We start from the raw sequence: 26,765 nt of genomic DNA, 5'->3' as shown, positions 1-26,765 counted from the left end.
GGGCCACTGGGCTACTATGAATGAAACAATGAAATTTCAATGTCAACGTTTCAAGAGATTTTTTCCCCCATGTTTTTAAAAGTTATCTGTGGCATTTAGTTTTCAGTAGTTGTTGTACCAAACTGGCTGTCACTGGACTTACACATTATGTTAAAAGAAAAAAAAAAAAAAAAGAAAGTTTAAGGCTCAAATTTTCCAGTGTTTCATCTCTAGATGCAAACTTTCTGTGACTTCAAATCAATGACACAGCTCACTAGTTTGTTACTGGAAAATCTCCTTTGCAGCATCCCACTGACAGTCGGGAGCCTCCTACGTACGTCGGAAGTGAAGAGGCCGATCCAGTGGCTGTATCCCAGGCGGTTGATGATGACGGTGAGGAAGGCCTGGTGGTACTGGTCTGTAATGCTCACCAGCTCTGCACTGTTTGCCTTGCAGGCTTGCAATGCTGAAGACCATGTGAAATTCCCACTTATTAGTTTATACATTCTGTTTCCATATTCTAAAGTATCGGGCACAGGATACATATCGGATGCATTGATAAGATGTCTGGATGTGTCTGTTACAAACAGGAAAGAAAAAGAACTTTTTATTTTTAAAACAGACAACTTTATCATAGCTGAGCAGCTTCTAAAATGATCAGAACTATTGTTACAAATAAATTAAAAAATTGAAAGCTCCTTGGTTTTAGGAAGGCACTGTGAAATTTAAAAAACAGAGCTCAGTTCAAATCCACTGCTGCTTTCTTTCATTTTAGTCTCCTTCAGAAAATAATTCAAAAAAAGGGGAGATGGGATGCAGGCAGGATGGCAGAAGCAAAGCACCAGCTCATCTTTCCAGGAACTGACACATCTGTTTGGACACTTGAGCAAATTTAGCAGTTCACTACTGCCAGCAAGAGGCTGTCTCACTACTCCCTTCCCTGCTTCTCTGCTCTTCTTACTGCAAATTCCTTGGTCTGGTGTTCGCCTGACCCTGCACAAACCTGACACAGCCTGTAAAAAGCTGCAGAAAATGACAGTAATTAGAGGAAAATTTAAAAAAAAAAAAGCAGGAAACAAGAAAAATACACGGAAATTTTCTGCTGACTTAGCAAACTGAACTGCCTGATAATTTGGGAAAGTGCCATGGGTGTCCCACTGGGGAGGCAGGATGGTCCATTTAACCCAGGAGCACTCTGCTGTACATGGGGCAGTGCTGAACTGCATTACAGCCAGGCCCATGGGCCACTATCAGATCCACTGCCCTGCTGGGAAAATCTTCAATTGTAACAAAAAGCATTTGAACCTTGTGAATTCCTTTAGCTTTAACCAACAGTGCTTAGTGGGCAAGTGGTCATCTGATATATGAAAGTATATCTTGACCAGCTCACATCCCGGGGATTCATTCCAAGAAAATAAACTTTTTTGCAGGGCTATGACCAAAAAAAGATAATTAGAGGAATGGGATGTTCCCCAAATGGCCACCAGAGACCCTCAAAAGACCCCTACTCTAAAGTAATGTAATATAAGCTCCAAGAAGTGATTTAAATATGCAAAAGAATTCACAGAACATTTAGCATATATGTATGAGTTTGGGGAAATGTAATGAATATGTATAAGTTTCACAGATTTCAACTAGTCTGTTGGCTGGCTGCAGGGCATGGAATAGGAGCAGATCTTCCCTGCACGCCTGGCACCGAAATAAAATAATCCAGCTTTCTAACACTGAAATTACAGTGTTGGAGAGTTTTATTCCTGACTTTCAGTGACACAGCTGAGAAAGGTGGGTAGGATTCTGAGCACCCACTGCAGCCCAAACCCTTGCCAGAATCCCGGCCACCATAAGGCAACTGTTTTCCTTCCTGCCTTTCCACGCCTCCCCTATCTGTCTCGAGCAGCAGCAAAGGGTTAAAATACAAACGATTGGGATGTAACTGAAACAAACCAGCAGGAAAGCACATTTATTTATCTTTTCTGCACTGTGTGCAGGATCACTCCAGTCCTTCTCACAACTGCAGTTCCCAATAAATGATGTAAAATCCAGCTATGAGTGACACGTAAGCACTGCCCAAAGCTGGTACTTGTTCTGCTTCCCAGCTGGCTGTGCCTCCCCTCCCAGGCAACAGTAGCAGAGTGTTGTCTCTGCACTTTAGGGTTAAATGTAAGGGTGATAATACAATATAGAGCTGAGTCATACAAAAGCACCCTGCAGCAGAGGCAGCTGCCAAGGAGACTCCCTGCAGGCTCAGATGTCAGCCCTCCCTCCACCCCAGGGTCACCAGTGTGCTGCTGCCCTGTTTGGGTGCCGTGCCCTGGCAGTGTCCTGCTGGCAGAGGGGCTGTCCTGGGACCTGGGATGGGGCTCCAGAGCTGCCCACGGCCCCCAGCCCAGAGGCAGCCCTGGAACATGGCTTGGGGAAACACAACAAACCCTGTTCCTCCCAAACACGAACCCTGTTCCTCCCCAGCACGAACCCTGTTCCTCCCAAACACTTCATGCTTCTGGCAAAGGAACTTTATGGTACCAGAATTAGAGAAGTGTGTACTAGAAAACAGAAGCCAAGCTCTATTCAATAAGCCAGTCAGATCCTCACTATTCAGAAAAATGTATTTGCTACAGTCTCTTCTGATCTAACGTTGCAAGTTACAACCCCCCACCCTAAATCATATCATATCATCATTTCATCAGTATCATCCTCAGTTTAGCCTTTTGTGGTTACTCTGCAGCCATGAGAGAAAATACAAAATTTCATCTCTATTTCTAATTCAAAGATACACTACAGAATGCTCAAAGTTAGGAGGAAAAGTTAATAACAGAATGTTTTTTAGGAATTACTTCTACATCCCAGCTACTGATTTATTAAATAGTGTAGAGCTAATCTGTCTAAACATCAAACTGTCTTAGAAATCTTTTATGTTCCTTGTTTTAGAGACACTTATAAAAAGCTGCTTCTAGATAAAAACAAAGTAAGACAAATTCCATATAGTAAGAAAAGAGAACAGAAGCAAAGCAAGACAAAACCTTACCCTGAGTCTTTTGGCAGACAAACCCATAATTTTTCTGACAGTTTTCTAAGTACCATTTTCCCGTGAAATAAAAATTAGGGCTATTTGATACCAATGTACACAAGGGAAGTTGATCTTGAATGTTGAAATGCTCTCTCTGCAATCAACACAGAACCTTATATTAATTTAAATATACACAGTGTAAAACAATACAGCATTATTAAATTTAATTTAAGAGAATAATTATCTCAAAGTCAAAGACAAACATTTAGGTAGAACAATGAACAGTCCCATAAATACAATTTGAAACAATAAACTCATAATTAAAAAGCCACAAGCTTTCAGTGAACAATCCAAAATGCTAACAATAATTGGGACCAACATGTTGTAAAACAATGTATTAAAATAGGAAATTAATAATCTTGTTCCTAAACTTTGCTCAGACCAAGCATGTAATACTAACCACATGATTCCAAGTTTGCTGCTTAAAACCAGCTGCAAGAGAATGTGAATAGAGCCACAAATTAAGTGAATGTCTGTCTCAATGGTGCCTTGTTTGCTACTTCTAGTTGTGCCTGTAAATCTGTACCCACAGTTCTTCAAAGCTGCAAAAATTAAGAGCAGCCTAAACTGCTGTAACAACTTTGGCCCTGACTTATGGAAGTCATAATTTTTATGGATGAAACCAACTTCTCACTGTCACAACCCCCTGAAAATACTCACATCCACTAGTTCAACTGGTGACCAGTTAGAATACATCTGAGGATTTTGATTCAACCATTTTTCATAATCGTCACTCTGGAAACCTATCCAAACGCTTGTTTTCCACCCATAGAGATTCATTGTTATGAAAGCTTCAAAGTGAAACAGAAACAAAATAAAATAGACCAATAAGCATTTAGAGCTTTTCCCAGTTTTAGTTGAAGATTTTTTAACTAAAGATAGCCAGTGAGATTCCTCCCACATCCAAATAAGTGGTTTTACAAGTGTGTGTGAAATTCACCTACAGGTTTTTGTTCATAAATATTTTCAAATTTGCTGGCATTCATTTCTCTGACAGCTCCAGCCTGGTGTTATACTACAGATAAGATTTTACGTACTACTGAAAGATAAAAATTAGATAATAAGGTAGAAATTTTAAACTGCAAATTTTTAAATGGGTATTCCATTTTTAGGAGTATTTTTAAAGCATGGTAAGCACAAAAGAATTTGCAATTATTCCTTAAAATGTACCTGTCATATATCTCACTGAACCTTTAAATTTCAGCAAACTGAGAAATATTAATGTGTTTAAAGCAGTGGAACCATGGGTAAGAGCTGAATGATCTTCTTTCCTAAATCTGTATCCAAGATTAAACTTTACTACAGCATCCTAATGAAAATGATGTGTTATTTATTTAACAATATTTCCAGCATTCTACCTTGCTCCAGTTCATCTTCCAGGATAGCAAGTGACCCATCATAGTTACTGCAGAATTCCTGTGCAGAGTACCAGTTTCTCAGATGTTCCAGATCCTTTGGAATTTGTATTAAAAAGCACTGTTTCAAAAAACAAAACCAAACAAACAAACTTGCTTTGTTTGCTTTCCTCCAGCAATCACTAAGAGTGGTCACTACAACATTTCACATGCTGTTACTGAATGTTAAATATTTCACTGCTTTCTGTCCTGCCATGGACATCTCCAGCATGCTCAGTGTTAGTTTCCAGCTGTGATCTGGATTGCATTCAAATCAGTTGTTTCAAGGCAAACAATCGAGGTTAAATTTATCCTTGCAGTCACTGCAGTGAGCACTGGGATAAATTCAGCCACCTCGATGCATGTTGCTAATAAGGAACTTAGGCATTTAAGAGAAGCCAGATGAAATAGTCACCTTTTGACCCACAATTGCAAATTCACTTTGGTTTATAATTACCTTTAATGAAGGCCATTTGAAACAGCATGTTTCAGAGGACAGCAGCAATTAGGGATCCATTTAGCACATCAAGGGGTTAGAGACCTCTTTTGAGATCATAAAAGACACTTGAAATTGTCATATATGGAAAAGAGAGGATGGAGCAGGCTTTTTATGGCAAAGGCACAAATACAATTGCATAGCTTTTGCATACATGGGTATTTACTCCCTGAAACTAAAGTAAAATTTTTAACACCTTGTTAAGACAACTTCTTAAAGTTGGGGGCAGCTATTTAACTGCAATAAATCTTGGGTCACCATGTCAGTGGTTATAAATCTAAAAGCTCTCCTTTCAAAAAGCTTCAAATATTAAGTAATCCTTAAGTATTATTTCTGTCCTACATATGGAATGCATTTTGAACAACAAAACAGCATAAAAAAAGGTTTTACTTTGAATCCAAAGTGCAACCAGCCTTTGGGACATGCTCCTTGTTGGTTTGGGTCTTTTGGAATCTCCTTCTCTATCTTCTTTGGAATGTTACGTTTACAAATGCAGGGAAGAGAAACAGTACAGTTTTCATCACCCCAGAGTCCTGAACAAAAAGAAAAATCACAGTTCAATGTTGGTTTGAGAATTGGAAAGGGTTTTTTTAGATAGCTTGGATATTGTTTATTATCTGAGTAAAAAGACATTCTACATCAAATACATTTGGACATACTGCATTACAGTGGATTTGATGGTTCATGGGCACTTCCTTTTATTTCCAGTTTAATTTTATCAAGTAAAACCAATTCCTCTACACTAAGTCATAAAGCATGTGACTATAAAACTATTTATTAAAAAAAAAAAAAAAAAAAAGAAAAAAAAAAAGAGAGAGATGCCTTCCAGATAAGATAGTTTGACTTCCTTACATTGAAAATTTCTGGCAAGATCCAGGTGATGATATGAAATGCTGACCTGCTTAGGAGGAAAACACACTTTTCAGGAACTCAACAAATTTATGGCCAGCCCCCACCTTTGGCCAGCTGAGGGGGGAGGGTGGGCATCTCTTCCTTTTATCTGATACTAAATATGGCAATGGCAAACTCAAGCCTTCATAAGTCATGAATCAAAACCCCAAGATTATGTGTGGAAAAAAAGAAGGTTTTATGTTTTTTCAGTTTTGACTTTCGAGCCTGGGATTACAAGACTGCAGCTGCAATAATCTTTTTCAGCACTTCTCACAAATGCAAAGCTGGCTATTTTTATTTTTCTTGGAACCTGACCTGTTTACTTTATCATATGACTTGCAGATCATCAGAAAACAGACACTGGAAAATGATAGAAGTCACTAAACCAGCAGTACTGTGACTTTTTTTTAATACCCCAGTAAAATATAAAGCTTTGTCATGATTGAAAGGCTAGCACCAAAATTATGGCACCCAAAAATCCCTCAGCAGATTGGCTATGGGATCAAAAATAATGTAGAAATCTGAGTACTTAAAGTCATGTGCTGATAGAAAAACAGTTTATAGATGTAGGAAAAATTGTTGCTAAGTGCATGTGGGTCATTTGGTTCTGAGAAAACTGTGAACACAAGCAATGCATTAACATTACTGCTGTTCCACATAAAAGCCCAATTAAAACTGAGGTATCAATATCACTGGAATCTTTGTATTTTGACATTAGAGAGCTGTAACTATTAATATACTTTTAACACCTAAAACCTAGTCTCTGAGCATGTTAATGATATTTCATTATTATTTTCTTAATCACAGAAGGAGTCATGCAAATGATAACTATGGAACAGGACTTCAATATGGATTGCATTTTTCAAAAGCAAAGAAAAAATAGAAACCCTTTGGCCAACAATAGAATAAAGTTACAATTACTGCAGCAAAAGGAAATAGAAAAGAAACCTGTTTGTGATGAAATGAAGCCACATCTTTTCCCTGGTTTCTGCAGATCTCTTTCCCTCCCTTCATCCCAGTTCTGATACGTTACTGGTGATTCATCTCTCCAGCTGCACAGAAATATTAAGAATGAAGATTCACTTTTCCCCCTTTGTCCTATCCTTACCTAAATTCACACCCTTCATCAAAGGGTTCAAAAGGTGATGCAAGGGAGAAGAAAATAAACAAACAACCACTGTGACCAAGGTCAATATAAATGTCTTTCACAACCTTGTCAGAAGGAATTCTGCAATGGGGAGATAAATTAAGAGCAATATTATCCTGAATGATATTTACATGAGAATTTAAATCGTCTCTTGAATATCCCTCAGTCACCAAACTGCTCTGGCCCATCATAGTGGGACAGGGCATGCCAAGCACAGCTCACAGCACTGTGGCACACATGGGTTCTTACCGAAACTCCTCGCTGAGGTTTTCTGCATGCAATCCAATCCACCAGTGAACATCAGTAGCTGAGAGCTATAAAAGAAATGATTTGCCATGTGTTTAGATGTTGTTGCCCTCCTACCAATGGATTAACAAACTCCTAAAGTCAGACTGTGTATTCAAGTAGCATCTCTATTGGGTTCCAATGGGAAGAACAGGTGCTAAACCTTGCCCATGTTAATTCATATAACTTCAGTGGGATTATTCACTTGAGTAGAGCATGATTTACCTCCCAAATTTCCACAGGATTGCTGATGTGTCTTCTATAACCCAGGAATTTACAGCCTATCTGGTTTGAAAAGACTGTCATGTTATGTTAGACCATAATTTGTTTTCCCCCAATTCCTAAAATGAAACAATAGCAAATATTTCCTTTAAGCAGTAATATAGTGCTGATCCTCGATGTTTCCAAAATGCTTTCTGAACATCTACTAACTTTGCATGGTTCATACCAGAGTACTCTAGAGATGCTTTCCAGATTGATTGCTGCTCTCATGAAAGGATCTAGACCTTTGCTTCTAAAAGGCCAAGTGTTACTGAAAAAGCATGGAAATAATGTAATTCCAACAGCCATGTGTTATTGCTTTGTTGAATTGATTCTAGTTTCAGCTATGAATCAGTTTCACTTCAGGGTTAGCCACTCAATCACAGTTTGGGAGCTTTTGGAAGAAGAAAAACCAAAAAATTCTGAATGTACAGGACACTAGAGAAGCCACCCTTTATCAGTAAAACGATTATTTTTTGTCAGAAAGAACTGATGTCCAGCCTGTGTTGTGCCTCCACACTGTCCTTCAAGTTACAGTTAGGATTTCTCCAGCTCACATCTTATTTAGTAAATGAAGAAAACACATTTCTGACAAAAGACTCCGGAATGCTCTCTGATTTGGTATTGCCTGGCCCCTGAGTTTAAATTTTCTAATCACAGCACTCAGTCTACACATTACAGTTTTTAAAGAAATAGTGAAAAATGTGATTTCAAATTCCACGCTAAGAAATTTTGACCAAGTTTTCAAATGACACATGCAAAGTCTATTTAGACTGCTGAGTATTATTTTAATGATTGCCATTACTCCTAATTCCACAGCAAAATAATTACAATCACTGAGGGACAAACGTGGCTATGCTGAGAAAGCTCAGCCAAACCCAGCAGGCTTTAAAAAACCTGTGTATGTTGTATTCTGAGACAAAACTTCTAGGAAGTTAAGCAGATTTCCAGTATAAAGAGACTAAAATTTGCTTTTTCACTGCAGAATGTTCATAAACTTTTGAAATATCCACTAATTTTAATGATCAATCCACTTTTGAAAGACCTCATGTAAGTAAACACTACTTTAAAGCAGCATTCTGATTATCCATTTTAAGCGATCTTAAGTTGGAGAAATATGTATTTTTTAAAATTTATGTAATTTTTTGAAAGTCATAAATATTCAGAGTTAGGTGACGTAGTAATTACATCTCATCACAGTCTCTGGTAGATGTGGAGGAAGACAAGACAGTATAGCCATTTATGTTGCTTTTCATGAAAATCTTTTTCTGCCCTGATCTATTAGTTTAAATCTATTTCATCATGCTTTAATATAAAATTACTTAAATAGAAGATAAAAATTATACATAATTCCTTGGAAAGTGAGAGACCCTATATTACTACAACACAATTCTATTTATGCTTTCTGTTACAAGTTAAAGGCAGAGAAGGCCTGTACACAGTAAGTGTGGGTCAAGAGCTTTTCTACCCAGAACCAGATGTTCTTTTAAAGATTACACTACAATATCCCTTTACATTACAGCTGTAGAATTTTGTCCTCAGTAAGGCAGACAGAATATTTTCATTAATTTTTACAATTGTCATTATTTTGGTTTTACTGAGAACACCTAAAAGGAAACAGACTCACTTTCTTGGGAATTAATCTGCTTGTGAAGCTATTTCTCACTTTCAAAGCTGTTTGTTATATCAGAAAGGTTCTAGAAAAATTCTGCTGTAAACCAGAGGAGGAAATTTAGAGGAAAATGTCTTTTTTCTCCCCATATAAAGATCCATAGTCACAAGGGGGAGTAAATTCAGTAGACATAATACAAATCTGTGGACAGAAACACTGTTGGAATGTGAGAAACCATGATGGCTCCCCATGGGCAGAGAGGGGTGGGCAGAGAGGAAGAAGCAGAGAGGGATGTACACCACACATGAAACACACTTTTCTCTTTGCCCCCAATTACCTTCCCAGCTTTGGGATAGGAATCTGGCTTTTGCTCCTCTTGGGTCTTTTGAGGCAGATTGATCAACCTGCTCAATAGTAGAGCTGATTCTGCAGATTTGAAATGTTATTGACTTCTTAAGCTAAACAGGGCTTCAGGGAGAGATATGGGAAATGAAGACAGCCAGAACATTATTTCTAAAGTAAAATGTCTTTTAGATTCTACCTGGAATAACAGGAGAGACAGATTCTCTGTAAGATATGACAGAAAATAGCCTGAGGATTTATTTTTTAAAAGGGGGGCTTTTTTCTTACCTTCCTTATTTTATTTTGAATAAAGGTTTGTTCACCAGAAGAATTTATTATTGCCAATCCACCACGAAGCCAGCCACAGACAAATTTACATGTTTCCCATTCTGCAGGGCTGACATGGAAAAGATATTCTGCTCCTTGATAGTATGACCAGGGCAATTCTAGAAAATAAGCAAAAGAGTCAACGGTGTGCAGGGGTAAAAATCTCCTTTCAAGTCTCATCTTTTTTTACCCCCATGGTCTGCCTGCAGCTACATGTCAGAGGGCAAATATACCACAAGGAACAGCAGAACCATTTTTAACATATCAATGTGTGGTCACAAAAATGGACTATGAGGTTTTTTTTTCCTAATACTCTATCCCCTGAGACTGTGATATCAAGAGCAGTATCTGATGCTCTGGTATTCCTAAAAACAGTGGCAGATTTGATCTCTAACAAATAGTTCCTACAGAGATTCTTACTGTAAATTTTCAACATAGAAGATTTTAGTTATTTTATTTTTAACAAGGCTTAAATTGTATGTCCAAGTGAAATTGTTTCAAGATGGAAAAAAGAAAATATTTTCATACCAGCTGTGTACCAAACTGGACTCATTGGTTTGACACCTGCAAAAAAAGCCCAAAAACAAACCAAAAATCATTAAGAATATTGCTATTCTTGTTCAGGGATAAAAAAGGGAATTAAACATGGAATAAAATAAAATAATTGCCACACTCACTAAAAAACACAGTCGTTTTTATGAATAACAACTTTGAATGGGCATTTCCAATTAACTGGTAATCTTGTTATATGACTATGTTGACATTAGATCTGTTAACTGAACAACAAACCTAAGTGGAATAACCCATTTGGCTTTGCCATGATTTCATGCAGAAGACCAGTGAGAACTCCAGAGGTGGCTAAAAAGGAGATTTTTAGATATTTTTTCTTTGTCTCTACTGAATTGCAAGTAATGTGTATAACAGACAGTGCACGATAATTAACATTCTACCTTTTGGTATTTTGCATATCCATTCACGCTTTTCTTTGCAGTGTGCTGGAAAGACTGTTCTGTTTACTTTGAACACACCACAGCTTCTTGAGTCATCTTCAACATACTTGTCCTCCAAAAATGAAGATACAACCTGAAAACAGCACATTCATTCTCTTTCACTGACAGCCCAAGATGAAGCATTTGAAAACCTCATCATGGAGAAAAAAGGAAGGATTTAGACATGTGTGTACAATAGGAACAGCTAAGCAACAACTAGAGGACTGCCTAAATTATGATGGTAAAATACAAATAATAGGGCCCATAGTCATGGTCTCCTGATGTCCTGTCCAACTCACTCATATCAGACTACCTCTTCATAAAAATAAGGGAATAGCTATGAAACCTAACAAATTTTGACATGAGTAACAGCAGCTGCCCACATCTAAAAGCCTTTGCCTTGGTTCAATGTATGCTCAGATGTGACTTGAAAAACAGAGTAAACAGATAGTTACAGGTGTTCTGTCAGACCACTGCCACGTCCCTCCAGAAAGTGCATTTCTTTTATTAAATCCAATCCAGAACTGTCTCTCTTCTGTTCTATAACAGAAACAAAGAAAATAACATTTCTCATGCACTTTTTCCTTGGCCATTTCAGAAATAATTTTTCAATAGTACAAATACACATATTAATTTCTTCTTCAATTCAATATATTACTCCATAATATGTTTCTTAACTTTTTAGAATTCTTGAAGTAAACTCTTGCTTTCCCATTAAAATGTTAGATTATGTTTTACAAGACAAAAACATTTAAAATAGAATTAAAATGGTAGAACCTCCATTTCAACAAGGAATGTTAATTCACAAAAACACCACCTTGACAACAACAGCTGCTCAACATTTACCACAAAGATCATCTTCAAAAAGAATCACATTGAAATGCTGCTGATGCATTTCACTCAATTTTTAGTTCACGTTAGAGTAGGGACTTCTTTGGACACTAGCAAAGAGGATGGAATAATGTCAATTGTAGATTAGTACAATTATGATAAATCTTGTTGGTGTTAAAAATATATTTACCTATCAAAAATTGTATATAATAGATTGTTTAAAAATGTTTCTTCATAGATGTGGCTAAAACTAGCAAGATGGGCTCCAAAATCTTGACATAATGCTTCTGCTTCATCCCATGTTCTTCTCATCAGAACTTTTTCATTGTGAAATATCTGCAATAAAGTAACCATTGTCATAAATTTAGTTTGTTTTAGAGAGCAGTTTTTTCAGAAACCCATAAAAATCAAATATTAGTCACAGTTTTTCCTAACCAAACCAGGTAAATTTCAAGCAAAGCACTGATTCTTGTTACTTTCTCTCACTTTCAAATGCAGTGCAGGATGGTAACAGGAAACTTTTGTTTGTTGAGTCAAAGAAATAATGCCTCATCAAAAATGTTTTAGGAATAGCATATTCATAAGCTGATGTAGAATCAGAAAAACTCAAAGCAAGTATGACATGTACCTTGTAGCAGTTGAGCAGATTAGGTTCTGACTCCCATCCAAAATAGCAGGAACTCGAATATTTTTGAAAAGTAAGTTCAGGTTCTTCATAAGAATTGACTTTTTGCTTGCACAATGACATGGCTTTGAAGTTCTTACAGCTTTTCACCTCCCAGTAACCAACAGGGTGCTGCCCTCGCATAGCCACACATCCTCCAGAATGACCTAGACATGGGAATAAGTGCTGAATATCAGAATAGAACATCTGAATTTTGTGATTTCTTTGGTCAAGTTGCTGTTTTATTGACATGGGTTTCTGGATAAAAGCTTAATGAACTTACAAAACTAGCAAATTCTTTGGTCAGCAGCCAATTTATAAGCCTCTCTTGGCTGGCTTGAGCTTGTAAAATGAACAAGGACAAACAGTTCCTCTCACAAAATGCATGAGAAGAAGTGAAATTGAAAATATTACTTTTGCAAAATGCACTAGGAAAGCAATAAATGTATAGAGTCCAAATCAGAGAGCCATTATTGAAATGGATTATCTTTATAAATATGTCTCTATTTTCAGGTATTCCTTACTGGTTTATGTTTCAAAGGTTGAACAACTGTTTAACATTTTCACTTTTTATTTCCTTGGAATATTTTCCTAAGAATTACTATGAAACAAGCAAGATCAAACTCAAGGGGAAGAAGAAGAAACCTCCACACTGTTATTCACAGAAATGTTTCTGGCAACCTCTGGCCTATTTTTCACATAGAACACAATTTTCATACTGTGACTATTACTGAATAAGATTCATTACTTTTCTAGGATCTTTTGCTGGGAGTCTCAGAAAGCCCTTGAAAAGGTCACGAAGAAATGTATGGAAAGCATCAAGTTTGGTTTTTGACGTTCTTTAGAAAATATTATGTATGCAAGAAATGTATTATAGTTCATAAAGGAATGTATGAAAGACACCTCATGGGAAAAGAAGAATTTCAGGGATTAGCTGTGTCTGTAGGGAGGACCTGACTGTGAGCACCTTCAGGTTGTGGAGCCAACAGCAGATGCAAATTTATCTCTCTGCTCTCCTGGCCAAGCAGGGAGGAAAGGACTGGGACTCTTCAGTCCCTGCTAAGCTACTGGTGCTGTGGAGAAGAGAGCACCCTCCCCAGTTTCCATTTCCAGCCACTGCATTTTTTACCAGCATGCTACTCACGTGGTTGGTACTTGCTCCAGTTTGTGTAGCTCACTGAGTGATTCTTGCCTGCTGTACTGAGCCAAAAGTATTCTCCTGTGTTGTTAAGGTCTTGCAATCCTATCCAAAAATAAGTTCTCTCAGATTCTGCCATGCTGCGGATCATGCTGTTGATAAAAGCTTGTTCAAACCTTAATAAAATAATCAAAATAAAGGTTTTTAGAATAAAATAGGTAACTTGGTATTTCAGTGAATATCTCTCATGATATCATTTAAATTTTCTCAGAAGAGAAAAATATAATGGATGTACTTAATTTTCTTTACAGAATGCTGTGGGGAACTTGAGGTATAAGTCTGTACCCCTATTTTTTCAGCACTTGAGCACATAAAACAAACAGTAGAATCAGATCTTAAAACCTCAGTGCTTGAATTGCAAGATGTAAAGACAGAATGTATTAATGATGCACAAATTAAAACAAGAAACTCCAGGTATGAAGGAAAAATGTTAGTGGGGTCTGAAAAGGCTCCAGAAGAAAGAAAAGAAAAACCTCTGCACAGAAGTGTCCTACTGAAACCAGCAGATACACAAACCAGCACTAAGAAACCAGATCTGAAGGACCCAAAGCACCAACTGAACTGACTACAAAGAATCTTGCTTTCTTCACTAAAGTTATCTAAGAGACATACACCTTTTTGCAAGTCATAACTGCTGTGCATAGGAATCCAATTTTCACTTAAATACAATTACTTCTGATATAATTGTCATACAAACTCAGAAAATAATGGCTAAATATAAGGATGACATTAATGCAAAAGATGGAATGTAACACTGTGATCAGTGTTACAGTATCTGTAACACTGTGAGGGACTCAGAACTTGTATTTAATTTTCATTTCCTCGCATGTCCTCTTTTTATGTCTACTCTCCTTCCTCTACAACTTACAATCTCATGAACATTTTAGGATCAGTAACTGAAAAAGTTTTGTAGTTTTCACTCCAGAACAACAAACCCCAGCAGCAATTTAACAAAACCACTAAACTAACATGCTTTTGCTACTCCTTGCTACTGCTGCTAACTGGAACTGGGAAATAACGTAATAATTAGTGATTGCTACACCAAGAAGTGAAAAAATAAAAATAAAAAAAGCAGAAAAAGACAGAAGACATTATTTTAGTGATGTGCAGCATGCCTACAGCTCCCTGCCACATTTGAGCTGCCAATGCTCAGCTGCAAGAATTTGTCCCCTATTCCCCCTGAAAGGACCTTTGTCACACTACAGCTCAGTGCTGCACACCCTGGAACCACTGGGCAGAGCAAATTCCCACTGATGTCAATCTTTATGTAGGGTAGCCAGTGGTTTCCTAAAATACCTACTGACTCTTTATCTGATTGCTGAGGGTTACTTTCCCTGGTCTAAAGGGAGTAGATATTTCCTCCTTGTATTTTTAGGGTTTGGGTTGGGTTTTTTTTTGTTATTTAGGCTTTTTTTAAACAATAAATAGGCAGCAGCTACAGTATCGATGTAATTTATCTATTAGTATGTCAAACTTTAAAGAAAAGCCATCATGAAGGGTGAATAACGAAGGAAGCAGAGAAAACCCAAGCATCTGGACATCTACAGCGGAGAAAGCTCTTGCTAAAGCTGGAATAGAGGCAAATAAGAACAAGGCATGGGAAAACAGCAACAAATGTTTTCAAACATTTACTCTCCTACCCTATTTGCTGAGAAACCACATAAAATTAATACATAAATAGAAACATTTATAAAACATTAATTGATTTGGATTAAAATTTTATATTTATCTCACTATAAAAATAAGTATATTTTCATCTTTCAGTACACCTTTCAAGTACACTAATAAAGTTTCTCAAAGATGTTACATACCCCTGCAACAAGCATTTTCTTTAGATTTCTGCATGCCCAAATGTGCACACTGCTAAAAGTGTTTATTAGCCTAACAATTGCTTGTTATTAAATTTATTTTCAATTAAAAAGTAAGGCAAAGCACACCTTTGATTTCAGCTGATGTTAGTAATTATGCTCACCCCTCAAGCAAATATTATTTCACAATGGTGATATGTTTTGCCATGCAACGCTTTATAAAGTTAGAATAGTTCTTGTTAGAGGTATCTTCACACTGTCTAATAGCATTAACTACCTGTTGGTTACTGATACAAGTGCAGATGGGCAGAAATAACCACTGGAAGCATGTTCAAAACTTCGAGGGGTACTGTCGATTTTGTAACAATATCCACCATGTCTTTCCCATCCCTTAAAAGAAATGAACATCATTTTATAGATTATTAATTATTGTATAGTTGTTAAAAACTTGGCCCCCTTTTGTCTGATGATCCCTGGCATCCCTGCAGATCTTTTCTTTCCTACCATGGTTGAAGAGCAGTAACCCTCAAGATCACTGAAAATGTGGATATCAGATGAGCCAGAGCACTGTGTCCATGGTCAGCCTGCCTCATTTCATCTCATTATTAGTCTTTTACTTCATTCATCCCTGGGTGTCCAAAAGACACCACCTGGACTGGTGTAAGCTCTGCTGGTGCGAGCTCATGCAGCATACCTGCCTGGATTTATGATTAACTGTTTTAAATAAGCAAGAGAATAAAGAGATAATACATTCTCTCAGTTTTTTGATTAACTGAATGTAACTTTTTTCACATTAGAAAGAAAAGGATCAAAGCCAAGGCACTGTAAGAGGGTTCAGCAAATGTTTTTACAGGGTGTGAAACACCAAGAAGCAGAAATTTATCCTGAGTAGAAGTTGCCAGAGTGGGTCAAAATACTTATGACCAGTGGCTCAATACCTTGAGACTCAATCCTGAGGGGCACAGGACTGAGAAGAAGTTGAAGTGCTGTCAAACAAATTTCCTTACACTAACAACACACAAAATTCTTGAGTGACAAAATACATTGGTCCAAATTAAATAAATGCCGTCACCCTAAACTTCTGGAAATTTTAAGCTGGAATCAAGTAGTAATGTCCATAATGGTATGACAAGAACTCTGGATCTGGACACTACATCTGGCAAAAGACTGCATCTGATTCCAAACAGTACAGTTGCAACCTTCTTATAATTCAACTGAACTGGCTGCGTTTCTTCATTTCCCAAGAAACAAAAGAGGAAATTTTAAAAAAGGAAGACAATTAGCTAAATAATAAAGCAGCTTGGAAAAGAGAGATTTTTTTCCCTCCACAGTTTTGAATATAACAGAAACTCAACAAGTTTCCTCTTTCCACACTGTGAAAAGGAACTGATGGCAAACTAAGTCATACTTTAACATTCTTCCTTTTATTACCAGAACACAGAGCCTAAATGCCTGAAAATATCTCCTAGTTAGATAGCTGTGCTCCTTCCCATTTGTGTTGGAAAGCAAATGTACAAGTTTCTCCGAGTCAATGAAACTGGTAGGTTTTCACCCTGACATTCCATTTCAATGTATGAAAACCATGTGTGGGACGAGGCATCATATAACAGCCATTATTTGCACAGATGGTGGACAAAAGGGTTTCACTTTTGATCTAGAAAAAAATAGGAACTTGGGTCACAATCACTGATGAAACAACAAGCCATGAAAGGCATCTTGTGAAGGCTTTTGATCTTACACTAAAATTTAGTTTACATACTTTTAAAGCAAACAATGTGATTTTTCCAAGCAAAACATGTCCTTAGGATGAAAAACTGAAATTATCTATTTGCATCCACATGTTCTGTAGCTGTATTTAGAAGTTACCTATATAATTCTATGTCATTAATATAGTTCTAAAACAACCACAAACCCACTTACCTCTGGACAATTTGATTCCAGTTCAGGAGAGACACTATTAAATTCCCCTGTTTTTTTGCAGATATAGAAAGATTTGTCTTCACAATTTTTAATCCTCCAATGTCCCTCCTAAGGAATAAAAGAGAGTATATTCCATATATACCCATATTCTCATGCATATCTATACAAATATTAGATCACACTCTCTTTTCCTCTTTTAACCTTTCACTAAAAATTTTTTTCTCACCCCATTTACTTATCCATAGATGGTCCATTTATTTCTACCAACACTGCCAGCAGGACATCCCAAATCAATTATACAAATGGGTTTGTCTCTTTGACTCAGTCTTCAGGATGTAAAGCATCTTAATTAATTAACACCATGGCCATTGCAGAGCACTTTTTTTTCTGGCTATCACAGTTCTTTGTAAGATTAATCTCTATATTTGAACAGCCCTTACTCAAGATATTACAAACTGTGTATCATATAATTTTCACATATCTGTACATACTGGACATACATCAAAAACAATGCTTGAAAAATTTTATCCCAAACCTACTTTTCCTTTGTATTACACACTTTCATTTTTTTACACTTGCAAACTGAGTAAAATATTACTTTGGAGTCTAAAATCCCCCATTGTTCCAAAGTCCTATTTTCTGCTTCCAGTAGGAACAGACTTTTCCCAGTCACTGTAATTGTCTTGGTTTTCTCCTGAGTTAAAGACTGTAACCTACTGGACCCACTACTGTAGAGACAGCAGAAACCCTTGATAGAGTTTTCACACTCAGACAAAACATATTTTGCAAAAAAGTTTTTAAAATTATAGTGCTACTTATGCAAGTCATGTATTAGTGAGTTTAAGAACTGGTAATTGCAAAAGTAAAGTAAATGCATGACCACATTACAAAAGAATTGACACTGCCATGAATACCAACAAGATAGGACAGTGTTGTTTTAACATTACTCCCTGTTTTACAAACCCTGACTGATCTGGTATCAGTCTCTCTATCAATCCATCTGCTATCAACTTCTATACTTTCATGTAGACCTAGACTATTGTTTTGAAAGACACTCCATAAAATTTATAGATATTTACACAAAGATAATACAGGCACAGCTGACAGTTTTTCAAAACATAAATTTGAAACTTTCAAGACCAGAACTCATGCATCATAAATTATGATACACACTACTTGGATTTTAAATTACTTTATCAAAATACCCACTCATATTTGTTCTCTTCCATTTGCCAGGCTTTAAATATTTAGTACTTTTTATTTAACATAAGCTCAAAATCTGTGATTAATTTTCTGTGCATCAGTACTGCAGAATGCATTGGTTTCTAAAGGCTGTACTGCATTTACCATAACATGAATACATTAGGAATCAAAAACAAAGTCATACTCCAGGTCATGGTTTAAAAAAGTATGCACAGCAAGAAATAAAATTATTATGAGCTAAAATAAAAGTGCCTAATTCTTTTAAAAAGAAAACTTACAGGTCCTTGTGCCAAAACACAGAGTTGTCCTGTTCTTTGAAAGGTGTTAGGTTCTTGTCTGTGCCAGTTAGAGAATTTTACTGGGGTGCTATCTGACCACTCAAAAACAACAGGGGTGTTATTACTGTATAATCCAATCCATGTCTCTGTTACATTTTCTGTAAAAGAATTAAGTGAGTTCAGATTTTAATGGTGAAGTGATAAAGCCTGTTTTTCCTCTAACATGACACCACCATTAAAAGTTATTCATAGGATTTTTATAGGAATGTCCTTCTTTCAGGAAAAAAATAAAAGCTCTATAAACTTAGGAAACCTTACTGATGAGACCAGGTTCTATTGCTCTTGAAAGCTAAGTCATTTCAAAAATAGAATCAACATACATGATAATATGCTTTAAAATCCTAAAAAATACAAAGTAAGAGCATATGCACTTTCTTGAAGTGTATGGGGAAGAAAAACTGATGTGGGAGTGAAATATTTCTTCATGTAATTTTCCATGCCATACTCAGCTTTAGGATTCTCTGAGAGTTATAGGGTCCAGTGACAGCACAGTTGTAGCCAGTGTCTAACAAATAAAGGAGAGACAAGGCTTGCATTTTGATGTAAAGTCTTATTTTACCAGCTTCTACAGGAGAAAGAGCACTCAGGCTTTCAGGCATGTAAGTCTTTCTCCTGAAGAGAAGCCTGAACAGGCTGGAGTGAAGCAGCAGACTGAAGCTGAATTCAAGGTGAGAACAAGTACATATATCCATTTTACATATATCCATTACAGCATCCCTGCCAACAATGGTATTTGTTATCTATGGAGGGTCTTCATGGATGTGAGGAAGATGATCGAGGTTAATCTAATCTCCACATGACACTCTGCCCCAGCTCTGTGAGAAAAACTCACAACCAAACTGTGCAGCTTTGCCAGCACACTGGTGTCAGTGGCAGGCAGAAAATACTCATTTTCCTTTGCTGCTGTTATGACAACAAAAGTATTGGCATTGCTGCATCAAAGAGCTTTTGTTCATTAAGTTCCTTGTGCAATTGTGCTGCCTCTCAGGACAATGTGAACCAGCAGAAGTGCTTTGATACGCCCTGCTGACATCAAAGGGGACTCTGCCCTCACAGTAATAGCAGCAATTTTGCAGAGTGGATCAGGCCAGCTTGCAAGCCAAAGATACACTGAATTGGTTTTGCTTCTAAGCACAGCTCTAGTATAAGGTTGATGACTGAATATTTTGCAATAGTTTGCAAGGAACCAGGCAAGAACAGGAAAGGACAGAAGCTAGCATGTTTACTATGGCCTCACTGTGTCTGCTTCATGGAGTCGTATCTTTATTTTAAGAATAGTTATTGGAAAAGGTGTCTATGCATTTTTAAGACTCCTAGAATGGGCATGCAACATGATTTCTTTTTTTGTAAACATCATTTGGGTGTGCCACGTAATACAGTGCTTAGATGGTTACAAGTTAAAGAGCTGCACAAAAGAGCACCACAAAACGCTTCAAGAAACACTTGCACACTTAAACTCCTCAAACTCACCACTTTCAAGCAAGTGAAGGAGCAGCTCTTCATCTGCCATGGAGGACACACTAATGAGCCTGCTATTTTCTCTTTGGCATGAGAGAGAAGCATCGTTCCAGCTCTTGTGCTCTTTATGAAGTCTGTAGCAGTTGCGATTGTGTGGGTACCAGCCAGCGTCACAACGAGTGGCATGATACTGCCAGGTATCTTGAAAGGAGCACACCAAGTTCATGCACATTAGAAAGAATTGCCAATCTTATGCTATGTTCATAACACATTCAGAGATTGTTTTTTAACCTTAAAATGTTGAAAACAGTTTTCCAAGATGACTTAAGGAGGCCAAAACACCTGCTCTACAGATCATCACCTACCAAGCAAACTGAAATTTCTTCCACTTTATTTGATGATTGAACTGTTTGGGCTGCTGGACTAGTGGCAAAAACTAATTCAGTTTAAAACACAGTTTATCTCCCTTATTACTTCTGAAACTGGTTCAAAGACAGATAAAGCTTTTTCAGATACATTACCTACAGAAAGTTTGGATAGCCTTCCTTTATTATCTGAAAAAAGCTGCTAAACTTTCTTTAAGTTACTAGGAAGGAGCTGAACCTATGCAAGTAGCTCATATAAAACCAAAAATTCACGTAAGTAGCTCTCATAAAACAAAAAATCTATGTTAGAATAAAGTAAATTCTGTTTTTAACTTTCTCATGGAACAGAGAGTCATTCTGAGTCATTCTATGCACTATATATCCTTTACTCATTGTATTAACACTTGAAGTATATGTACAACACTTTTTTGGCATATCAAAAATACAGCACATCATAAAAAACCCTGCAAATTTTGTGCTACTTTTATACATCTTTCTTCTCTGTGTGGCACTGGTTAATTCTATTCACATTGAAAACCTATTTTGCAACTTATAAGTATGGCTCTTAGTGTAATATAAAAGAGAATGAGCATACTGATGGTGTAAGGAATCAAGTAAATGTTATTTGTATTAAAATTGTTTGTTCTAAGACTCTCAACAAAGAGTGCTTTGTTTTCAAAGACTGAATTTAAACAGAAGAAAGTGTTATTACATCAGTTAAAGTAAATTGTAGTCAACTTAAACTAGCAAACCCACACATTTACTGCAGGTGCAGCTCTGCTGTCCTTATAGTCAGGTGGCTTCTCTTGCTCTCCTTGCACCCCCACAAACAAGATACAGTAACACTGACACACTTACCCAGTGTTTCATGCTCTGTCTTATTTAAATATTTTTTGCATACAAAAGGCAATCCAGATTCACATAGATAACTGTTCCAGCCATACTTCAGTCTTGGATTAATCACTGCACAATGATTTTCTTTATAACGGTCATCAGAGACATCTGCAAACACATTTTTGAGAAGCACAAAATTACAAAAAAATCAGTTCTTAGTTGTAAAATGGTGTTGTAAGGTTCTCTGCAACTTCTTGAATTAATGTATAAACAAGCCTGCATACCCAAACTTCTAGTAATATTATACCAGTACTATGGACAGTTGAACATTTACCATTAACTACATGTGTGGCAATGCCTCCTTGGCTGCTACTCTCAGATGAGAGACTGAAACAAGCTTGAGGGTCTATAATTAATTGTGGTGGACAGGCCTCAAAATTAAGAGAACCAAGCCACAAAACTCATGTTAATGTGCTAATGGTAATTACAGCTTGTTAACATAAAAAAATTGAAACTCTTTTCCTCCATGAAAGTAGCTACAGTTTTTAAATATGTAACAAAGGAACATCTTTAAAAGTACAAAAGGACAAGACCATTACTGCTTTGAAGAGACAGATCTCACTTGATGTTGCATCCCTAGAAAGGCTTTCAGTTCGTGAATATGAATAAATATTTCTAACAAAAAAGAAGTTCACTCATTCACTTAATTCAGCTTTCAAACATAGCTGTGGGAACAGCAGTGCTGTATCAAGCTGCAGTTATAGAGAGCATATAATTATGCTGCTATAACATATGCAAGAGGAGCATCAAGTACTTGCTCTCCAGTTCACAAACATCAGTGGTGCTCCATCTGACCACTGCCAGCCAGCGTCTTCATCCAGGCGATTGAGGCCCATCCACAGCATCATGTCTGTGGAATTTAACTGCCCTGAAACAAAAAACAAACAAAGTCATACTGCATGCTTTCCCCAAGCTTTAAAATATCTACAGGCATAGACCTGCTGTCCTGACTTGTTACAATTGGAATAAAACAAAACTTCAAAGCACTCTCCAGAAAGTTCAGGCTGGTTGGTTTTTTTCCTGTCCCTAGAAAAAGTAACTTGCTCTGTTAATCAACACAGAGATGAAAAGGAATAAACTGAAACCTGAAATCCTTCAAAAGCCACTCATTCTGCAAACCCTTCCTGCATAAGTTGTTGCTGGCCTTCAAAGTTAAATCTAGAACAAGCAGCTACATAAATGCTAGCCTGTTTACATAAACACTAGCCTGTTTCAGCTTTTCATAAACCAAACAACTTTCAGAAACCTTTACAGCCTTGCAGGCATATCAAAAAGCCAATGAAATATTTTTAAAACTTCCTGTTAGCTTATATCCTTCAATTGAAAACCAGCAATAGTGGGAAGCAATGAAAATCTGAGGCAACCTTTGCATCAGAGCTCCACCACCCATTCCTCCACTTGATTTTCTTCACTCACACTAAAACACCCATGAAATCCTTGCTTTCAGAAGACTCTGCACAATTTGTTTGACACATTTGCTCCAAGGGGAAAAGCAAATTGCTTATCAGAGAAGGAGTAACATGTATTTATACAGCTGGTATTTTTCCATACAGGACATTTACTTTAAGCCTGTAGAAATGTTCCTATCATTCCCATTTACTGAAGTCCAGCTTACAAGGAAAACTTAGCAGGAGAAAGGGACACCAAGGTAGATTGCAGAGAAGGTAAACACATGTATAATTCTCCAACGTAAACCAACACACTCCCTAACCACAGCTTCAGGATGAATGGGAATCTCTGTGGGGAAGGAGAACTGAGAAAATGACACCCTCAAGTAACACCACCACTTCTGCCCTTCAGTTTATTAAGGTGGGAATTTACCTTCATCCTTGCTCTTTCAAATAGCTCTACTGAGGTGTGTTACATGACACAGTCCCACAAGCAGCAATGGAAGAGACATCACACAGGGGATTAGGCTTCAAAACTTACCCCTTTGCACAGGTAGGGAGGAAATCTAACTACAGGTTTCCTACAAGGTGCCCAGAGCAATGTCTACTCACTGCTTAAGTTACTTATGTAGTCCTGCTCCTCGGGGCTGGTGACACTGAGCAGGTCCCCTCCCTGCAGCTGGCAGGCAGCTCGAGCCTCAGGCCAGCTCAGCACGGACGCCAGGTTGAACTGGTAGCAGATGTGTGTCTTGGGGTTCTTCTTCCAAAAGATGTCACAGCCACTCTCTATTCAAAAACAGATTTGTCACCAGCTGCCCAAGACTCCAAACCAACCAGAAACACAACAACTTGAAAAATTTAATTAATTAATGACACCAGCATCCCAAAGGAAGCACAATTGTGATCACCTTTTCTGTTACTTAGTTAACACAAATAGGAAAATAAGGCACTAATGAAATAAAATATGCTAGATAAAACACTCAGGAGCTGATCTGCAGCTGATGGTGATTTTCACAACTCCCTTGAAGCCAACACAGCTACATTTTAATTCATTCTGGCTAATCATTTGTTTCTAAAGCTGAACGTTGAAATATTCAAACTGTGAACACCTCACCGAACTTGTGGCAACACTCACTGGATCTCCTTGGTCCTTCTACCCAAGAGAATAAACTTTAATTAAAATGGATAAGCAAGGCTACAAATACTATCTATTTTAAAGGCTGCCCAGAAGTACTCACTACAAAGACACATTTACAGCTGTTTTCAAGATGCTTTGGAACACAGATCTGAAATGCAGCTTGAGCAGGAAGGGCTTTTCCAAACCACTTCTACTGATAGAAGACACTATTTTGCTTACTTACACAAGAAGCTGAAATATACACAAAGATTATACATCCAAAATTTTTTCAACAGCAAGTATTTTTAAAGCTGTTGCTTTCTAGTATTTTAGGCCCAAGACATATCCAAGCAGTGCACAGAAGAAAAGGAATGTGCCAGATGCAAGGCAGTCCAAGCAGAAGGTTACTTTGCAAGAGCAGTCCTTAGGTAAGGTGTTCCACATAAGCTGCCTGTGTATCACTAGGACAGAGGGCTTTGGCTGCAGGGTAAGGCCAGTGGACCCACAATAAGGTCCTTCTGCTGGTCCTTCTGCTGGTTTTGCTGTTGTGATGAGGACTTTGAGTCTCAAAGGTCAAACAATAATCTATAACAGATTTGCTAAAGATCTTCCTTTGTGCTTTTTAAAAAGACATTCCCTTCTAACAGAAGAGAGGTAATCCAAAACCAGACTGTGTCCTAGTATTACTAACAAAGAACCAACTCATGGAGGGTGGAGAGAGAAGACAAGCAACATCTTACCAGCATTTGGGCAAAACCCCCATTTTTCATCTTGTTCATAGTGAGTTGTTGTGGCACACCACTCAAATTCCTTTCCATCTCTGGTACACTCATAATACCACTTGTTGTTATATTTAAATGGAAAAACGCATGGAAAACCAAAAGAATTTCCAAGCAAGGTGTATGTTTCTGGAAAAGAAAAGCAGAGATTAGAAGAACACAGACCACAGAAATTTTTTTTGCCCCCATATGTCATTATTCCTGTATTTAGCAGCAGTGATAAAATTAAAATGTCTAAAATGACTTTTAAATTTTAATTCATAATTGATAACAGCATTACAAGTGTGAGCAGCATAATTTCAGTAAATGTGGAAATAAGAACTTATGAAATTTGTCACCATGAGGTGCATTCCTGTAACTTACTCCATTAACAAAAAAAATCCCCAAACAAAACCACAACCCCCAAAATCCGATCAATTAACACAAAGTCTGCATCTACATTTCAGAACAACCACATAAAACAACAATTAGCTATATCAGTACACACTCAGATGCAAATTCTACTTATTTATTAGTTTATGACAGAAGAGTAATTTAACATTATTCCCCTGCTTCTCCCACTCTTTATAAAGTGGATTTCTAATGTGTTTTCCACTCTCTTTGTCATTCTTTGGGAAAGGAAATGTATAAGACAAAGGAATATTAAATAGACTTTTTAGTTTTCATCCTGTGGAGAATAATAACGTAGCTAAAGAATTGATGCTCCATACATTGGTTTCCACAATCAATGCCTAAAAAATATTTAAATATTTTCCTACTGTACTTTGAGGACCAAAATATTGAGAGAATGCAATGCAATTGAAAGCTGTAAAAGCTTTACCTCACTGAGTGCCTCCTAAACCTCAGAGCTTCTAAAAAAGGTCAAAGAACCACAATCACTCTTTGAATGAAATTGTTTATCAAAGATTCCACATTGATAGCTTTAAGACCAAAGTCCTTCAACTACAGAACCAATACATACTGCCAGGTTCCTAGAGGTTTCTAGAATTAATGGCTGGCTGTGCACTTATAAAAGAGCAGTTTACACATTGTAAGTCCCCTTCTGATGTGAATGAACAGAAAATACAAGGAACAAGTAAAAAAATAAATCAGGATTGCTTTTCTGTCTGCCTGCTACCATGCTGCCAGCTACAGAGGGATTATCTCAGTCCTGGCAAGAAACCAAATTCAATTGCTACAGACCTCTTACCACAGTTACATATATTTTAATTTTTTTTTTGAAGGTAGCTATCCCTCACACCCCTTGCTTGGTGGACTAACAGGCTGGCTTGAGCCTTTGCATGTGTGTAAGAAGGTATTTGCATTGTAGTAGAAGGTGGAAAACAGAACCTGAAAGAGATTTTGCCAACACAATTCAACACTTTGGTCCTAAAACTAGGCTAGAAGTACCTGCCTAATGCTGATCCTCTCCTCACCTCTCTGAGAGGTTGCAGTAATAGGGCTAAACCAGGTCTACTTTTATCTCACTGTGTGTACATGGCAAATGTGTATGACTTTTCATGGGTTTATATCTTTTCTGTCTGGTCTTAAGTATGAATTCCATTAGGTTTTAAAAAAGAGGCTGGGCACTGTAGTACTTTCCCAGTTATCACAGGTCTCAAAGAAGGAGTTTGGTGAGAGCAGAGGCTGAGCTACATCTACAGGGGAAACCACTAAGACCAGATCTGGAACCCAAACACCCAGTTCAAGAGGGGAAAATCAACAACTTCAGTCTGAGACAGTGTGCAAATATCAGGCCTCTCCCTCTTACAGAAATGCTGAGGAAGGGGACAAGGTTCAGGCTGTCTGTTGCTGTTTGAAGTCAGTGGGTTTATCTTAGTCTTTAAACCTAGAAAACTGTTCAGGTCTGCAGACCTGGATCTTGATGTACATTCTTACACCTTAGCTGAACAGCTACACACTAGCTGAACAGCGGGATTTATCAAACTTCTGATCTCTGTTTCAAAGTTTGGCACATTCAGAGTCCAGGTGCAAAATGTGGCACACACTGGTCCATGCACACTGCAATTACA

The 26,765-nt window shown here is 37.4% G+C and overlaps 1 protein-coding gene across 3 annotated transcripts in view; it reads right to left on the bottom strand.

Moving 5' to 3' along the window:
- PLA2R1 (phospholipase A2 receptor 1) overlaps positions 1 to 26,765 on the bottom strand; it is a 44,706-nt gene that overhangs the window by 6,285 nt on the left and 11,656 nt on the right. For all 3 annotated transcript variants that reach the window (XM_071435063.1, XM_071435061.1, XM_071435062.1), the window contains exons 3-24: positions 24,715 to 24,882; positions 23,470 to 23,643; positions 22,224 to 22,337; positions 21,434 to 21,577; positions 20,223 to 20,411; positions 18,693 to 18,850; positions 17,212 to 17,319; positions 15,569 to 15,681; positions 13,430 to 13,599; positions 12,250 to 12,452; positions 11,812 to 11,957; positions 11,246 to 11,330; positions 10,752 to 10,884; positions 10,330 to 10,365; positions 9,763 to 9,920; positions 7,224 to 7,288; positions 6,776 to 6,879; positions 5,327 to 5,469; positions 4,405 to 4,522; positions 3,707 to 3,837; positions 3,005 to 3,140; positions 318 to 556 (exon numbers count right to left, since the gene is read on the bottom strand). In XM_071435063.1, the coding sequence (XP_071291164.1) occupies positions 318 to 556; positions 3,005 to 3,140; positions 3,707 to 3,837; positions 4,405 to 4,522; positions 5,327 to 5,469; positions 6,776 to 6,879; positions 7,224 to 7,288; positions 9,763 to 9,920; positions 10,330 to 10,365; positions 10,752 to 10,884; positions 11,246 to 11,330; positions 11,812 to 11,957; positions 12,250 to 12,452; positions 13,430 to 13,599; positions 15,569 to 15,681; positions 17,212 to 17,319; positions 18,693 to 18,850; positions 20,223 to 20,411; positions 21,434 to 21,577; positions 22,224 to 22,337; positions 23,470 to 23,643; positions 24,715 to 24,882 (3,035 nt within the window). The remainder of the gene's footprint in view (positions 1 to 317; positions 557 to 3,004; positions 3,141 to 3,706; positions 3,838 to 4,404; positions 4,523 to 5,326; positions 5,470 to 6,775; positions 6,880 to 7,223; positions 7,289 to 9,762; positions 9,921 to 10,329; positions 10,366 to 10,751; positions 10,885 to 11,245; positions 11,331 to 11,811; positions 11,958 to 12,249; positions 12,453 to 13,429; positions 13,600 to 15,568; positions 15,682 to 17,211; positions 17,320 to 18,692; positions 18,851 to 20,222; positions 20,412 to 21,433; positions 21,578 to 22,223; positions 22,338 to 23,469; positions 23,644 to 24,714; positions 24,883 to 26,765) is intronic.

This window comes from Agelaius tricolor, unplaced genomic scaffold (genome assembly GCF_023055355.1).
Source record: "Agelaius tricolor isolate 1412-34295 unplaced genomic scaffold, bAgeTri1.0.p SCAF_10, whole genome shotgun sequence".
Lineage (NCBI taxonomy): Eukaryota > Metazoa > Chordata > Aves > Passeriformes > Icteridae > Agelaius > Agelaius tricolor.
The sequence above is the reverse complement of the archived record's forward strand: the minus strand, read 5'-3'. Positions and strand labels throughout refer to the sequence as shown.